Genomic DNA, 19964 nt, shown 5'->3' with positions numbered 1-19964 from the left:
GTTTACATCCCTTTTAATTCATCTTGCTTGTTTACTTTCAGTGCTATTTAGTTTAGTGATCTTCTACATCAACCCCAATTGTGACACCCCCTAAGACACCACTAGTTGCAATAGAAATCTCATCTCAATTCCCGTCCCTTGGGATCCGGCCTTTACTTTCCTCTTTACTAATTGTAGAGTTGTTGGTGAAGTTATAAATTGTGTTTTGGTCTAGGTGCTTGATACTGTCGTTTCGTACCAAAAATAATTACCTAAGTTACTACTAACAAAAGTCAGCGGTAAGTAGGGTCGATCTCCACAGGGAGGCTAAATTGCTATCTATCTGTTAAACTCGGTCTGTTAGGGTGTCACAGAAATGGGGGTTTTGAATTGATTGTGAACTAACTAAACTACTGAAACTAAAGGCAAGAGAAGGGAATAAAGGAAATTAAAAATAAGAGAAAGGAAGTATGCTAAGAGTCGGTCTACCGTGGCAGCTATCAGATCTTATACTATCGGGAATACTAAGGCGATTAGACTATTGATAAGAAGAGCTATGGTCGTCACCTTTCGGTCCTTAAACCGCCCTAGAGCGTAAAATGACTTAACTTTCGCCCTCACTGCAATACCCTATTGTAATTAAGCAAGCCTTCCCTTCCAATCTTTCGATCTAGGTCGGGGTTAACTAAATTTATGGTCTCCTGCATGCATTCATTCGACCGGATAACAATTAAATTGCCTAATACAATTCCTATCGCAAGACTAATCTATATAAGTCAATTAAAACATCGCTACCACGGCTTCCCTAATTCTAACATACTACGGGGAATTAGCTAGACATGATTAAAGGGAAAGCAAGAAATAAAGGAAGAACAATAATAAACATCAAGTAATTAAGGAGAAAAAGGAAAGAAGTTACTGAATTAAATGATCCGGAATTGAGCAAGAATAAAAGTAACAGTGTGTAAAGAAAGGGAGAAGAGTAACGTACTAACTCCGTGATTACAAATGACATCCTCACTCCTATTTATAAGAAAATAGGAGTATAATTAAACCTAATGACGAAATTAGAGCAAAAAGCCCAACCCATCAGCGAAATCCCCTCGATCGAGTAAAGAAACCACTCGATCGAGCAAACTCAGCCAGAAAACAGCTCGATCGACCAAGTAAAGTGCTCGATCGAGTAAGTGCATATAAGGAACCGGTCGATCGACTACAAATTCTACTCGATCGACTGTTTATTCAACCTAAAACCACTCGATCGAGTGGTAAACTACTCGATCAGGTGGATCTTGACTTCACCAGCTTATAATTCTCGTTAATTTGACCTTGACTTGTCCTTTTAGCGCCCGAAACACCTTCACGCATCCCAAGACAGCAATATTTCCCGCTCCAAATTATCTCTTCCTCCAAATGCATGCAAAACGGACGGTAAATGACTTGATTTCACTACTTTTGGATTCATTCCTGCAAATAAGACAAAATACACCAAAGTAGCATATTCGGGGCATTTCGTAGCATAAAACCACGATAAAAGCATAGAAATACGTGCATAAAGTAGGCTAAAAGACTATATAAAATGCACGTATCAAATCTCCCCAAACCAAACCTTTACTCGTCCTCGAGTAAACTAAATGCAAACTAATGGAACGGAAAAGATAACTCAGAGCTAGCTACAAATGCCCACTTAAGCCGATTTAATGCAGACAAACTAACACCTATAGCTAAACAGTCAAATGCAAACGAGTTATAAGATGTTTATAATAAAGCTGAACCGTCGACCTTGCAAGACCTTTAACAATGGACTCTCACGGGTCACTCTTCTCTCATGATTCAAAGGGTGAACAGATATATATAAGAGAGAAAGAAAAATAGTCGCTCACCTAAACTACGACCCACATAAACATGCATGCAACTAATATGATAGACAATTCTAACTACCGAACATACATTCCAACCAAACAAGGTCCTGTCACAGCCGAGGGCTTACAAAAATATGGTAAAGTGAGGCAATGGGTAAGAAAAGGCAAAACATTTATGGGAATGTGGAGGTATAGGTGATCAAGCTAGTACCTAAACAGAACCATATGAGACATATCCATTTCCAACTCAATTATAGAATAAAGCACATGCCCTTCATTTGGCATAAAACTCACCAAACCGAACCAAACATACTCCTCAAATGATATAGATAAAACATAGGAGCGAAACCGATCTCATCAAACAGCATCTTTTTTTTCTTTTCTGATTTTTTCATTTTTCTTCTTTCTCATTCCTTTCGGTTTCTTCTTTTTTTTTCGAATTCTTTTTCTTTTTTTCTTTTCTTTCAACTTTTATTTTTTCAATTCATCCTCCTTATTCTTTATTTCTACCAACTCCGAATCAACAGAATACGCGCCAAGATTTGATACAATAAACAGTATACCGCAGAACAATCTAAACTAGCTTGACAAGGCAGGCTAAATTTGGGATGTAATTAAGGGTCAACAGGCAAATTTGGCTAATGTGGAGTTTATGGGTAAAAATGAAAGAAAGGGAAAATGTAAGCACCTCCCTGCATGTGACACCAACCACTAACCCGAATGTATGTAGGCAAAAAGCAATTAAATTTCATATACATGCAAATTGATGATACATGTTATGCAAGGAGTAACTACTCACAATCCTACATGAAACTGGTCATAAATGACACCAGTTTATAAGGCTCTAAATCTTAGAAATTATAAGTAGGTTGCCAAAATCTCAGGTCAAGTCTATATGTTCAGCTAAATTAAACATTAACTCGTAGATATGCAATAGGACAAAGCTAAAAGATAACAGTTTAATGCAAGGCTCAAGCAAAAAGACAGATGCAGTGCAATTTCATCATTGAAATCCACCGTTCCGACTCAACCTATATGCTAAAATAAACATGAATTTTTTGAATTTTTAACAATTTTCTGATTTGTAGGGAATTTTATGAATTTTAAACAAAAATAAACAACAATGCAAACATAAATAGAACGTGATAACAGAAATGCATTAAAAACAATATGCAGACACAGATATGGATGCATAACCTCCCCAAACCAAACCGTACAATGCCCTCATTGTACCAAAACATGGAAAGGAAATGCAAACTGAAAGAGAAAGAGAGGAAATGCGGAAAAACTCACAAAATGCGCGAATAAAGGGACCTCCCCAAACCGACCATGAACATGGGAGGTTGCTAAGGGCCCGGAAAACCATCTCAAGAAGCTAATCCAAGTCAAACGAGTGAATGGGCATGCAGAAACTGCTCGATCGACTGGAATAGTGGTTGATCGAGTGGTTCTCTAATCTGCAGGTGGTCGATCGAGTACAATTGCCACTCGATCGAGTGAATTCATCAGCAAAAGTGCTCGATCGAGTAGAAAAACTACTCGATCGAGTGGTCCTCGGTGTAATTCCTGCAAAACGCCATAAAAACAGCCCGCAAACTAACAAAAACAAGCCTAACTGAGACCGTCTATGGTATAAGAACCATTTATTACAACTGAAATTGAATAAAAAGCAAAATAAAATCGCCGGGTTGCCTCCCGGGTAGCGCTAGCTTCAGTCAGGTCCCAGCTCGACCTTCTTTTTCTTCGAGCCTCTATAATTAATCACAATCAAAACAGCTCAAAGCGCGCAGCAACCTGTCAAATAGCTGCGCATGTGCTACACAACAGCATAAGTAGCACCAAAGTGGAATCAAGAAATAGGAAATGAAATTAAACAACCGTTTGAGTCTAACAAATTTCTTATGTGAGCTCCTAAATTTATCCACATAATAAAGGAGCGCTGGAGCAACTGTCAATATATTAGGGTCCCGATTCAGATTAACAGTTTTGAAATGACGAGGACGGTGAAAATTCGTTAAATTATGCGTCCACATATGAGAGGGTGTAGCATTAAAAGAAGGAGCACAAATTAAACGAGGCAATATACTGTTAAAACAAACAATAATGAAATTATCGCTTACTACCTCGGGTTGGTCGCTCTCAACGACGGAATCACTGACAAAGGAATGCATTACCTCATCCGTGCTAGGAGCAATTACCGTCTCAGCTGCTTCTTCATCAACCTCCTCAGTGGAAACCATCCCGTAAATCGCAGCTTCAAGTGTATCCGACTCGGCTGTGAATAAGGGAGGTTCACCGTAACCGTCATCATCGTCAAAATCGTCATCCAAAATGAACCCAAGTGACGAATTAAAGCTCCCAATGGCCAATTCAGTCGATCGAGCAGAATAATCACTCAATCGACCACTTTCCTCCCGCATCTCACTCGATCGAGTAACAAAATCACTCGATCGAGAACTATCCTCCTGCATGTCACTCGATCGAGAAGAGATATTACTCGATCGAGGACTTTCTTCCTGTACAGCGCTGATATCCTCGCATAAAATCTGGAAATATGATAGAAATTCGTCATCCGAAATATAGAAATCATTTTCAGCATTGGGCAACGCGGGTTCTGCATGGGAAAAACCGCTCTTGGTCAAGTACACCTCTTCTGGTTGCGGATCATCCAACCCAGCTGTTAACCGAGCAATTTCGGACGTTAAACGAGCAATTTCAGTGACTTGAGCACCCATATATCTATCATATTCTAGAATTAAGGATTTCAGCTCCGCGACTTCTTTTTTCTGTATATCACGAGGATCTTGTTGCGGTGGCCATTGATGGGGTGGATGTGGCAGCACAACTACAGCTGCATTGTGCTTAGCAGCACCACATCCCCAAGATTTCTTCCTTTCCCAACTAGCAGGTTTCTCAGCTTGGGCTTCAAACTGAGCAATTAGTCGGGAGACAGATGTCATCTTGGCAAGAGGGATTGAAGGTACTCAAGCCTTCCCTTCGATAATCTCCCTCGTGCTTTGTTTAATACACCTGTAGGCCTATCAAAACAGCACTAACGAAAAAGATAAGACGGCCTCAAGGTACTTAGTCTTCCCTTGAGGCGAAAGGACAAACAAAATAAAACAGATAAAAAGCGTCGCCTCCCCGGCAATGGCGCCAAATTTTGATACTGTCGTTTCGTACCAAAAATAATTACCTAAGTTACTACTAACAGAAGTCAGCGGTAAGTAGGGTCGATCTCCACAGGGAGGCTAAATTGCTATCTATCTGTTAAACTCGGTCTGTTATGGTGTCACAGAAATGGGGGTTTTGAATTGATTGTGAACTAACTAAACTACTGAAACTAAAGGCAAGAGAAGGGAATAAAGGAAATTAAAAATAAGAGAAAGGAAGTATGCTAAGAGTCGGTCTACCGTGGCAGCTATCAGATCTTATACTATCGGGAATACTAAGGCGATTAGACTATTGATAAGAAGAGCTATGGTCGTCACCTTTCGGTCCTTAAACCGCCTAGAGCGTAAAAATGACTTAACTTTCGCCCTCACTGCAATACCCTATTGTAATTAAGCAAGCCTTCCCTTCCAATCTTTCGATCAAGGTCGGGGTTAACTAAATTTATGGTCTCCTGCATGCATTGATTCGACCGGATAACAATTAAATTGCCTAATACAATTCCTATCGCAAGACTAATCTATATAAGTCAATTAAAACATCGCTACCACGGCTTCCCTAATCCTAACATACTACGGGGAATTAGCTAGACATGATTAAAGGGAAAGCAAGAAATAAAGGAAGAACAATAATAAACATCAAGTAATTAAGGAGAAAAAGGAAAGAAGTTACTGAATTAAATGATCCTGAATTGAGCAAGAATAAAAGTAACAGTGTGTAAAGAAAGGGAGAAGAGTAACGTGCTAACTTCGTGATTACAAATGACATCCTCACTCCTATTTATAAGAAAATAGGAGTATAATTAAACCTAATGACGGAATTAGAGCAAAAAGCCCAACCCATCAGCGAAATCCCCTCGATCGAGTAAAGAAACCACTCGATCGAGCAAACTCGCCAAAATTTCGATCGACCAAGTAAAGTGCTCGATCGAGTAAGTGCATATAAGGAACCGGTCGATCGACTACAAATTCTACTCGATCGACTGTTTATTCAACCTAAAACCACTCGATCGAGTGGTAAACTACTCGATCAGGTGGATCTTGACTTCAGCAGCTTATAATTCTCGTTAATTTGACCTTGACTTGTCCTTTTAGCGCCCGAAACACCTTCACGCATCCCAAGACAGCAATATTTCCCGCTCCAAATTATCTCTTCCTCCAAATGCATGCAAAACGGACGGTAAATGACTTGATTTCACTACTTTTGGATTCATTCCTGCAAATAAGACAAAATACACCAAAGTAGCATATTCGGGGCATTTCGTAGCATAAAACCACGATAAAAGCATAGAAATACGTGCATAAAGTAGGCTAAAAGACTATATAAAATGCACGTATCAGTGCTCCTAACGACAAGTTACCGAAAAGACATAGTCCCGACCAGTCAATAAGTCATCCTAGGATTTCAACAAATCTCTTTTAAGTTTGGAAACTAAAGTTTGTACAACACTTCAACACCTAACTTAGTTTGTCATCCAAACATGTGAACGAATCCTTAATTCTTCTCAAGAATCTCAAGGATGTTCTTTAAGGCTTTCACAAGCCATAACGTGGGAATTATCCCTTTAATTAACTTATTGTGCTCTCAGCATATATCACATCATGGCACGTGCGTCTGTTGGCATACATGATCATTCTAATGGCAGAAACATTAGAATTCAATTTCATGTGATCAACAACTTAATAGGTTCAGTGAATGATTATGACTCCATCATAGTAATTCTACTTCCAACAACATGAATAGCCTATTTGACCTTCTTGTTGTTTTACAACAGATATGAAATATCTTATCCTCATAAGACTCTCAACTCTATGCCAATATTCTCTCACATAGATTCAAAATCTAGAATACTTTGCATCCCTTTCAAAGTCTCCCAATTACTCTTGCCAGAAGAGAGCATTGGTACATTATTCTCAATAAGTAATATGTAATCGACATATAAGACATGGAGAAACAATTCTAGCTTCCACTTAACTTCATGTATAATCATGTGAATGAAACAATTCACTATAATCACATGAACGAAAAGTATAATCCTTTAATACTTGCTTAAAATCACTTAAGAAAGCTACGCATAATATGATAGGATTCATAGATCTTCATCTAATATTTTGTGTTTCAAACACTTCCTTCTCTAAATTCCCATTTTAGAAAAGCGAATTTTATCTGCCATTTTTCATTAAAATGAAATGTGGCAAGTCCTAACACAATATATGATCAACATCTTTATGTAAATCTTATGCATTTGAGTACTCGGAGCTCTATTTACTTTTGAGGAGACCCTCGCTTTAAAGTAAATCTACTCTTGAGTAACAATATTTGGATTGTAATGCTTCGGCTCGTATGTAACAAGGTCATTCTACTATCACTTTCACAAAGTAATATTTTAACAATAAGACATGTGCGATAAACTGCCACTGAACTATGCTCTCATTCTATCTTCATAGACTATAGTTCATTACCAACTCCCACTCTATAATTCTATTACTTACACAAAGTAATATTTCAACTATAAGAGATGTTTGTGACGATTCAATCTACTCCCACTCTATCGCTCAGAAATACATCTATCTTCTTGAGAGATAGATTTGTGAGTTACAAACATATATATTTAACGGAGTATTAGTAGTTTATCTTGACTATGTATTAGCTTTCAAAAGGCCATCCCAAACATGGCAGCTTGATACATGTAATATGGCAGTCTGATCCATGTGATTTGGTTTAATAGACTCTCTATTATAGGTATCAAATGGTTGACCATCCTTTTAGAATTACTTGTCCGTATTGGATTGTAAATTCCCAAAATTGAGTTCAACAACTCAAACCAACTCATATTAGTTTGATCTTATGGGTAGTGACATTAGGTCATAATCCATCTTTAATAAATCAAATTTATTACTTAGATCTTTGCTACTACGATCGGATCGTAATGCTTTCGTCTTTTCTTCAATTGGTTCTCTACACCATTTAGAAATTTCTCAGATTTCTTAAATGCTTCACTTTATATTTGAATAAGTAAATATATACCCATATCTACTTAAATCATCGGTAAAAGTGACGAAGTAGTCATAAATCCCCTTGCGGTGATGCATATTTAGAACACATACATCGGCATGTATTAGTCCTAACAAATCACTTGCTCGTGTTCCTTTACTACTAAAGGAAGTGCAAATCATTTTGCGAAGGAGACAAGATTCGCATATTCCATATGATTGAAAATCAAATGGTTCAATAAATCTAGTCGACACTAGCCTTTAATGAGTTTCTCTTTTACGTAACCAAATTGAAAAATCAAATGTACAAATCATTTGCATTACTAGTTATGAGTCTTTTGGATCGCATTATGTAGATATCATTGCTTGAGTTGGAAGTGTCTAAAACTTATTTATTATAAAGATAAGTGACATGGCTCACATCCATGTCTAATTTCAATAAAATACAACAATTGTCTTTGATGACAAAATATAAATCCTTTCATGTCTCACATAGAAATGGAAATCATGTTTTAGACTAAGTGGGTACATAATAACAATTATGTATGTTATAACTCAAAGCTATTTGCTAAAACAAGTATATAAATCTCTCTTGAAGTGGCGGCTACCCGAGCTCCATTTCCTTGTCGGCGATCCACATCACCCTTGTTTAGCTCTTCCACATTTCCTGTTGGAAATCTATATCTCATTATATAACATATTCATATATGTTTCAAATTAATTTAGTCATAAAATTAATTACAAATCTTATGCATGCAAACTAAAATAAATAAGTGAAGAAATCATTTTCTCACCATATGAATTTCGGTCAAATGGGCACCAACAAGATCTCCTTCTTGTTAGTTCTTGAGCTTTCCATATTGGATGAACATACATGACCTCAAAATAGAAGCCCTCCAATTAGTTGCACCCAAGACTATCCCTCAAACCCACAAACTAATATGTACTAGATATTTATATTGTGGTTTACCTTAAAATTGATTACTAATACTCATATATTACATTGATAATTTTAGTAATCTTTTGAACAAATTTGAATCAAAAATTCATCCTTTTTGATGAAGATTAAAGAGAGAGAAGAGAGGAAAACTACATGAACTTTTGCATGTAAAATTAGAATGAATGATAAGTGAAAATTAAGAGAATAAAATTCACCCATAAGCCTCACAAAACCGGTTGGCATCTATCATTATAGACCATAATTATTTTTCTTTTTGTCTTCACAAGACAAATAGGTGTAAGGCTTTTTCATGGTTATGTCACTATCAAGTGTCATAGACAAATGAATAAGACCAAAACCCACTAAAACACCCACCTAATTTCGGTATACATGTTGTAATATGGAGTCCATTTTATTTTTGTCAATTTTACAATTGTATGTCATGTGACATGTGACATGTCTTATGTCATGTTTTAATTTAAAACGCATATTTAACAAATTAAATATCATTTACAAATTAAATAAATCATATTTAACAAATTGACTAGTAATATAAAATTACTTTCTCATAAAATGGTCATTTAATTACTAGTTAGTATAATTCACAATATCTTGTAATTATAACTAACCTATCATTCTCATCTCGCGTGTTTCGCAAACACCGATTAACTTTAGTAATATAACTTCTTAAATTACTAAATAAAATCTCATTTAATCACATTATAATAAGATGTCATTTTTTCTCTCTTATAATAATTTGTTCAATTTTAAGGAATTAATTAATCTGTATCGGTATACAATTAATTAACCTTTTCAATTAAAGGAATCGTCCTTTAGGTGTGACCTCAAAGGATCAACTGGTCACCACCGTCGCACGACAGTAATGTCAAACTCTAGCCAGCCAATCATTACCGATATGTGTGGACCAGTTGACTATATATATAATGTATCATCCCTTCCGTATTCTTGTAATGAGATTTAATAATGATATTTAAATCATATGATCGCACTATTGTTCAGGACACATTTCCCAACAATGTCCCACTTGGAGTAATAAGTCCAACTTTAATATCTTCCAAATACTTGGGGCAATTTCGCTTCCAATGGCCCATGACATTATAATAATGACATTCCTCATAGGATTTGGCACCCTTCTTGGTCTCGGTCTTGGTAGTCCCACTACCCATTTCCAATTTATAATCAGGTTTGGGTTTCTCGCCCATTATTGCCTTCCCTTTATTAATACCAACACTCCTTTCATTTGCAAGGACATTCTTGCTAGAACTCCCACTCAATTTGATATTTCTCATTGTTTCTTCAAACAAGGATGCCTTGGGTTTTGTAAGATTTTCTTCACAAGATTTTCTTTCCAAGGTGGTGGGCAATAATATTGGAGTGGGTGGAGTGGAGGTGGTAAAGAAGCAAAAATTTCCATCCTGACCAATGCCAATGCGTAAGTCTCTAATCTTATCATTGTCATACTCGGAGCATTTTTCATCAAATGATAGGAGCCATGTATCAACGGTGATTGGTGTAGGAGTATTAGATGAATTCATTGCGTATTATTTAACTACAAAAAGGAAAATGAAGGAAATAATTAACATCTATCGTTTTAATAATACTCGTAAATATAACTACAAGCATTGCATTTATATAGTGACCTCCACCCAACTATATAAATGATTCCGAGATCCAAATTCATATTAATACGGGTACAGTAAGCCGAGTCATCCCTTATTAATATAACTCGGTGGATTAACTCTTTAATCGGTTCTACTTTTAGAACTCTCGGACGATAAAAATTACTCTAATTTTCATCTTTAGCCCGGAACACATGCGACTACGGTCAACAATACTTCCGTTGAGCTCAATCCAAATTTCGATGTAATAACATTTTACTGCCCCACTTCGCCAACGTAACAAGGTTTGTATTACGGTAAAGCCGGCTCAACTCCCTTATGAAATTGGTACTTCATGGGTTTCTACTTTTTGGCAAGGCTAATTCTCAATTATTATATGTGAGAGGTCTTGTCAATTTATTATCTATCACGTTTTAAGTGAACTAAAGCGGTGAACTACGATAATTATAATTGACACGTTCGATGACTCGATATGATATGCATGTGTTGTTGTGGCGATTTGGCAATGCATGTAACATATTAATAGAAATGCAAAGCAATAAATAAAATTCCGAGTATGGCCTTCCTAAAATAGAAAATAAAATAATCTATTACATATTCGGAAACCAACTCCTTTGGTCCCTTGAATCTTCAAGTGGCACGCCTCCCAAGACACCGTCTTCGTCGGATCACCTTTCCGAATGGCACCGTCTTTGAAGATGCTCCATAATTACAAATAATAATAAAAATACAAAGTTATTCCTATTATAAATTTGTAAAATGAAAAAACTAATAAAATAAAGTGATGCGAGATCACATTAAATTACAACCGAATCAATATTCCCTTTCATTACGGGTAATATCGATTAAAACTAAGGCCATACTAAGATAAAATTACATAATTCAAAATTATATAAATAAAAGACATTCAACAATTAAAATATGCAGCATTATAATATGTACCTATCATGCCAAATGATGTGCCAAATCGCCCTATTTAACTTATGTCGTACATATAACCCGGTTTTATGGAAATGCGTGATAATAACCTTTTAAAATCACTAATTAACACTTAAATCACATCTAAGCTCAAGTTAATTATCCTAACACCTTTTAGGACTCAAAAATTAGTCATCACTCAATTTTTTACAATAATTCAACTTGATTTAATTTTATGCTCATTTTTGACCTTAAAATCATAATATTAATGAAATAAATCCAAATTAATTTATAAAAATTTCAAAATTTGAATTTTAAATTTTTGAACATTCTGGAATAATTCCATGACACTCATAATGTCAAAAATCATGGTTAAAATTTTGGAATTGAATTTTGAGAAAATATAGTTGCATTTTATCGGTTTTAACACATAAAATACTTAAAGTATCCGAAAATTAATCCAATAATTTTTACAACCTTAGATCTGATAAGTGGGATATTAATGAAACTTAAAATAATTTTCTCAAGCCATGCAATACGTTTTAGCTAATTTTGCTAAAATAGTCACTATTTATGCCATTTTTACTCTAAAAATCCATAAATCATGCTAAAAGATATATTTTAATCTAGAAATCTACATACTCTCGGTAAATTATGCATGTGATATCATATTAAAAGATCATGTCTTAATTCGAAATTTAACTAATTTTAACCATTTTACCTCTTTTAATCCATTTTTATCTCATAAAAATCATAAATCATGCAAACTTAATCAAATTAACTCGACTTTTTACACACAACTTGTAAAATATGCATGTGAGGTCATATAAAATTTCCAAGGTCATAAACTTTGTTTAACTATTGTTAGCATTTTAATTCCCATTTTAGTCATAAAAATGTAATAAAATGACCAAAAATCAGTAAAATGAGCAATAAATTTCCATAAATCATAACAATGACCTAAAAACATTTTAGGACCAGAACATATAACATGCATGGTGATTTCGTGGCTTATACTTATAAATCACAAATTTTTAGTTTTGTATGTTAACCTTTTAACTCGCAAAAACAATAACCGATTATGCATGCAACATCCTTATGCTCTAATACCACTTGTTAGGTTCAAATACCTATTATTAGACTTCTCTAATAGTGAACTAATTAACTTGTTAATTATTTGTTCTTTAGATCTAGTGCATGCATAACAAAATGAAAGATTTATAAGAAAAACAATGTCCCTTACATTGCTAGTTGGTTCGAAAATATGAGCACAAGTAAGGTCACCTTCCTTCACTTGTTCTTGAGCTAAATACGATGGATGATCCTCCTAAGACTCCAAGTATAGAAGCCACTCCAATAAATTGCACCCAAGATTAATCCCAAAAATTCCTACTAATATTAACTAGATATATAGTATAAATTTGACCTTAATAATACTATTGTTTATTGTATTACTACCTCTAGTAATAGATGATGAATATTAGTATTTTTAGAGAGTTTTTATGATTTTGCATGTGAGAAAAGTTAAGGCAAAATAAGCAAAAACAACTAGTGCAAAATGAGCAACAAGTGCTCATATAAAGAGCACCAAAAACCGGTGACTGCATGCCAAAAGGGGGAATCTTTCCCATTTGTTTTTATTTGTTTGTTTATCATGGGTAGAGTGTAGGAAACATGTTTGTAAGATGTGTCATAGAAGTGTCTCAATCACACTATATTCTAACAAATGAACAAGACAAAAAAAGCATCTATTGTTCCCTTCATATGATCGAAATATTGGACCCAGTTTGGTCCATTTTTGCCTTTTGTCATTTGTCCCACAAATGCTTATAAGTCATATGTTTAACAATCTTACATAATTAATTATTAATGTTATCATTTAACACTTAAATATTACAATTAATAATATAATATACACTCTACTTTTTGAGTATACTACCATTATATCAACATATAATGGGTCCCATTATTACTAGTTAGTTTAAATTACAACTTCTTGTAACTTTAAATAACTAATTACCTCTACCTCAAAACTTATATAATACCTCAACTAATTTAGTAATTTAACACTTAATTACTAAATTTAATCTTATTTAATCACATTACAATAAGATGCAAAATTACACTCCCATAATTAAGGAATTAATTAATCTGTATCGCATACTATTAATTAAATATCTATTTGGGCCTCATCCTATAGGTGTGACCTAATGGGATCAACTGACCACCACCGTCACACGACAGTAATGTCAAACTCTAGTTAGCCAATCATTACCGATTAATAACGTTCAGACGACTATATAAAGAATCATCCCTCACGTATTCTTAGTATGAGATTTAATTATGATATTTAAATCATGTGATCGCACTATTGTTGAGGACACATTTCCCAACAAATTATACATTTGGCATTGTCGATTAGGTCACGTAAACGAGAAACGCATCAAAAGGCTAGTGTCGACTGGAATTATTGGGCCATTTAATTTTCAATCATATGGAATATGCAAATCTTGTCTCCTTGGCAAAATGATTCGTGCTCCCTTTAGTGGTAAAGGGACACGAGCAAGTGATTTGTTGGGAGTAATACATACCGATGTATGTGGTCCAATGAGTATCACCGCTAGGGGAAATTATGACTACTTCGTCACTTTTACGAACGATTTAAGTAGATATGGGTATGTTTATTTAATCAAATATAAAAGTGAAGCTTTTGAGAAATTTAAAAAATTTCAAAAAGAAGTAGAGAACAAATTGAACAAGAAGATTAAAGCACTATGATCCAATCATGGTGGGGAATATCTTAGCAATGAATTCGATTCTCACTTAAAGGATTGTGGTATTGTATCACAACTCACTCCACCGGGCACACCTCAACTCAATGGTGTTGCCAAAAGGAGAAATCGAACCCTACTAGATATGGTTCGATCAATGATGTTGATTTACCAGATTCCTTTTGGGGATTTGCCCTTCAAACAGACGTTCACTCACTCAATCGTAGCCCGACTAAGGCCACTGAGAAGACTCCATATCAGATGTATAAAGGGAAGGTCCCCAATTTGTCTTATATAAAGATTTGGGGTTGTGATGCTTATGTCAAAATCAAGACTGACAATAAGCTAGCCCCAAGATCCCAAAAGTGCATCTTTGTAGGTTATCCCAAAGAAACACATGGTTTTTACTTCTTCATCTGTCACGAAAACAAAGTGTTTGTGGCTCGCGAAGCTGTCTTCTTATAGAATGAGTTTATTTCTAAGAGACAGAGTGGGAGAATTTTTGAACTTGACGAAGTTCAAGAACCACAAACTGGAAAAGATGTGCAAGAAGATGTTCCTTCATCGTCTAATTAATTTGTTATTCCTTCCGAACCTAGGAGGTCAGGTAGGGTTAGTCACCAACCCGATCGATACATGGGCATCATCGAGTTGGATGACGAATTGGGCGTCTTACTTTTGGAAAGTGACGAACCCGCAACCTACAAAGATGCAATTTCTAGTCCAAATTCAACTTTATGGCAAGAGGCCATGCAATCCGAAATAAAATCTATGTATGAGAACCAAGTATGGGACTTGGTTGATTTGCCTAAAGGTGTGAGACCCCTTCAATGCAAATGGATCTTCAAGGTAAAGAATGGTATAGAAGGGCATAATGATGTCTACAAAGCGAGGCTAGTTACAAAAGGTTTCACCCAAGTTCATGGTTTACACTATGACGAAACCTTTGCCCCCGTAGCCTTGCTTAGATCAATTCGGATTATGTTAGAAATTGCCGCGATTCATGATTAGGAAATATGGCAAATGGATATCAAAACCACCTTCCTAAATGGGTATTTAGAGGAGGAAGTTTATATGGCACAATCTGAGGGTTTTGTACACCCTAAAAATCCTAACATGGTATGCAAACTTAAGAGATCCATCTATGGTCTTAAGCAAGCATCAAGAAGTTGGAGTCATCGTTTTGATCATGTTATAAAAGAGAATGGTTTCACTCGAAGTGTCGAAGAACCATGTTTATACATGAAATTTAGTGGGAGCAAAGTCATCTTTCTAATCTTGTATGTAGACGACATACTTCTCATTGGCAATGATATACCAATGCTTACCTCTCTTAAGGGGTGGCTGGGGAATCATTTCCAAATGAAAGATTTAGGAGAGGCACAACGCATATTGGGTATCAGGATCTATAAAGATAGATCTAAGAGGATATTGGCACTAAGTCAACAGTCTTATATTGATAAGGTTCTTCGACGTTTCAACATAGACAACTCCAAGAGGGGTTTTATCCCAATGGGTAGTGGGGTTACATTGAGCAAGTCTGAGTCACCCACAGAACCTGAAGATGTTGAACGCATGAAATTGATCCCTTATACTTCCGCCGTGGGATTAATCATGTATGCCATGATATGCACTCGTCCCGATGTATTGTATGCTTTGAGCATGACAAGTAGATATCAAGCCAAACCAGGTGAGAGTCACTGGATAGCCGTCAAAAATATCCTTAAGTACATGAGAAGAACTAAAGATTCATTCTTGGTGTTTGGAGGAGATTCTGAGCTAAGTGTGAAGGGTTACACTGACTCAAGCTATTAAACTGATAGGGATGATTTGGAATCCCAGGCTGGCTTTGTTTTCATGATTAATGGTAGGGCGGTTAGCTGGAGGAGTTTCAAAGAGTCGGTCATTGCGGATTCTACTACGGAGGCTAAGTACATTGCAGCGTCTAAAGCTGCTAAGGAAGCCGCGTGGATTAAGCAATTTTGGAGGGGCTAAGGATAGTTCCTACTGCCAAAGATCTTATCACGATCTTGTGTGATAATAGTGGGGCAATCTTTCATGCTAAATAGCCCAAGTCTAGTAGACACGTACTTAGAAAATTTCATGTAATTAGAGATTTCATTGGAAGGAAGGAAATAGCGATTTGTAAAGTTGGGACGGATGATAACATTGTTGATCCTTTAACCAAGCCTTTATCGCAGGCTAAGCATGACCAACATCTTATTTTCATGGGTCTGAAACGCATGCCAAGTTTGTATTAGATTATAATATATGAAATGAAAAACTTTGTTTTTGGTTTATATATGATAATTGCATTTATCGTTTGAGTTTCTTTATGCAAACTCATTTATTTATTACTTTGTTATATCCAAATAGGTTGTTGAGACAATTTTGAACCCTATTTAAGTGAACTGGATTAACATAGTATTCGCCCCTAGTAACTTAAAGGAGGTGACGTTTCGAAGTGACTTGTGATGCGATTGATGGCAAGTTCAAGTGCCATAGGGTCATATGGGATGACTAGTCGATCCCATAGACAGACTGTATGGGACACTCTGTCGGGCAGTGACCGGTTATAGAGTTCTGTAAATTCATAGAGCCTGGTCGTGGCAAGAGCTACTATAGTATTCTTATGAGTCGATTCTTTTGACTAGAGACTATTCGCCCAAGTTGGCACAAGTTTCTGATTGGCTTTGATTTATACTCTACGATTGTCGTAACTAAAGTCAAATGAGTATATTTTGGGTTATGATGAACTTTGGCTAAACGAAGGGAATAATTTAATAGGAATTTTCCACCCCCTTGTTAGGGTTGTTTGAAATCTCAGGGCCACTCGAAGAGTAGTGAACTGCAAATGCGTGGCCACGCTCGGAAGATATCTACGGTAGATAATTCCGGTCAGACAGTTACTCTCCAGATCGAGGAAACCACTCAAGATATGATCAAATGCAAGTACGACCTACAAGACACCTTGCATTGAGTGGGAGATTGTAATAGGATAAGAGAATTGGTGACACACACTTGTCTCGGACAAGTGGGAGATTGTTGGAGTATGTGTTCTCAACAATAGTGCGATCACATGTTTAAATCTCAAAATAAGAATACTAAGGGATGATTCATTTATATAGTCAACTGGTCAACATTAATCAGTAATGATTGGCTAACTAGAGTTTGACATTACTGTCGTTTGACGGTGGTGATCAGTTGATCCCTTAAGGTCACACCTATATGACAATTCCCCTAATAGACTAGTTGATTAATAGTATGTTGATACAAGTTAATCAATTCCTTAAATTTGAACAATTCATTTGTGAGTGAGAATATTTATATCTTATTGTAATTTGATTAAATAAGATTTATTTTAGTAATTAAAAGATTTTATTACTAAAATTGATTATTGTTTATGAAACAATTAAGTTAAGAATGATTGATTGATTATAATTGCACAATGTTGTGAATTATAATTGTATGACCCATTTTATTTATGTGATCAAGAATTACTAGACAATTTGTTATATGTAATTTAATTAATGTATATAATGATATTTATTTGATAAATATGCATTAAATTAATTAATAACATGTTATATACTACATGTGACATATTGTGTGATAAATGACAAATTGACAAAATAAAATGGAATTCCATTTTATATGTAAACCGAAAATGGAGGGGTTGTAGTGGATAGTGGGTGATTTATTTTAATAGTTAAAATAAACATAATCATGACCCTAATGCACTAGCCTTACATCTATAATTCTTGTGAATAACAAAAGAAAAAGAGAGAAGGCCATGCATTGGCCTTTACATATAGAGAATTTCTTCTCTATATTTTGATTCATGCAATATTCATTCAACTTCTTCACACATCTCTCTAAAATGGTTTTGGAAACTCTAAATTGTTCATCTAAAATTCTAATATAAATATATAAGATTACTAGTGTAGTAATAAAGATATTATTAGAATTAATTTGAAGGATACTAGTATATTAATCTAGTTAGTTAATATATTAGTTTAAGGGTTTTGTTTTGGGTGCAAGAAGAGGAGGATCTCTATATTTGGGATTTGGGAGGATCATCCATTACACTTAAGCTCAAGAACAAACAAGGAAGGTGTCCTTGTTTGTGCCCTTATTTCGAACCAACTACAATGTAAGAACCATTGTTTTGTTATTTAATCTCTACTTTAGTTATGCATGCACTAGATCTTTAGAACTCATATTAAAATGTTAATTAGTTCACCATTAGAAAAGTCTAATAATAGGTATATGAACCTAACATATTTAATTTCCTTTCCTTTCTTCAAACACCAAACAAAATAATTTCCCTCACTTCAACCTTCAATCCCCTCATCCAAAAACACCATTTTCTCATCCAAATTCACCACAATCAAATCCAAACTTGCTCAAATCAAAAATAAATCACTCCTTTATCAACAATAAGACCATTCAAACATCAATTTCTTCACAAAATCAATCAAATTTTCTAGGGTTAGGTGAAAATCCGAAATTCCCAAATTGATTGAGCATTCAATTGAAATTAGGAGAAGAAAGGAGCATTCAAGCATAAACTTGGTTTGTTGATTCTAATTTGAAATAATAATTGCTATGGCAAGGACTAAAGGAGGCATCAAGGCAATAAAAACACCAACTTTATCCAAGAGACAACAAGCTCTTGCATCAAAGGCATTGGTCTTGGCTCAACAAAGGGAGCAAGCTTTGGAAACCGTCAATGCTATCAAGGAAGCTAATAATTCTATCCCGAAGGTGGAACAATTGAAAAACTATCTGGAGGTAAATTTCATTTCCGATAAGCATAGGCTTGCATTCGAATCCCTAGCCAAGAAAAAGATTTTAGCTACTAAATTTGTATGTCAAGATGGTTTGGGTAAATTGGGTGTCCTTGAGCAAACAAAGGCATTCTTCGAGTCTATGGGGTTATCCACCCTCTTTGAAATGAATTAGTTAACATACCCCTCTTTGACATTAGAATTCATTAGTTCCTTAAGTGAGTATAGAATTGAGACTCGAGATTATGTCGAATTCCGCCTCGAAAACAAGAGTAGAACAATGCATAAAAGTGATTTTGGTAAAGTGTTTGGGCTTAAGGACGATAACCGATTAATCAAGAAGCCTTTAGAGTTTGATGCCAAGCCCATTTGGCAAGCCATCACCGGTCGTGAGTTCACTACTTTTCGGGAGTGCCATGCCTTGTACATTCATCATCCGGGTATTAGGTATTGGCACAAGTTCGTGGCTAACAGCTTGATTGCTAGAAAAGAAGCCAATCACTTGACCGAATTAGACTTTGTCTACCTTGAGTCCTTTTTTAATGTTGGTGGGAAGTCCAAAAGTGAGTACAATATTCTTCAATTATTGATCAAGAGATGTTTGGACATTGATAATGGGAAAGATGGCGCGGCTTTCATTGTTAATGGAGGCTTGGTGACAAGATTGGCAAAGCACTTTAACCCGGATTTCAACAAAGACAACACTTGTGTATCAGTTAAAGGAAGCAAACTTCTTGATATGAGCAATTTGATCCACAAATTTCTATGGGTCAAGCATGAAAACATAGACTAAAAGTACCAGTGGCTCATCAAGGGTGCCAATTCCATTATCTTGCCAAGCAAGATTTATCGCATCTCCACCCACCGAACCAACTACCTTATTTCTGTTTCCGAAAATGC

General features: G+C 35.5%; 1 protein-coding gene across 1 annotated transcript in view; it reads left to right on the top strand.

Moving 5' to 3' along the window:
• The window catches only part of LOC141617862 (uncharacterized), a 69290-nt gene extending 53021 nt beyond the window's left edge, over positions 1-16269 (top strand). The window contains exon 3 of the mRNA XM_074434996.1: positions 16098-16269. Coding sequence (XP_074291097.1) covers positions 16098-16269 — 172 coding nt within the window. The remainder of the gene's footprint in view (positions 1-16097) is intronic.
• Positions 16270-19964: the final 3695 nt, after the last annotated feature.

This window comes from Silene latifolia, chromosome X, assembly GCF_048544455.1.
Source record: "Silene latifolia isolate original U9 population chromosome X, ASM4854445v1, whole genome shotgun sequence".
Classification (NCBI taxonomy): domain Eukaryota; kingdom Viridiplantae; phylum Streptophyta; class Magnoliopsida; order Caryophyllales; family Caryophyllaceae; genus Silene; species Silene latifolia.
Note: the sequence above shows the minus strand (reverse complement) of the source record. Positions and strands in the feature narration are given on the sequence as shown.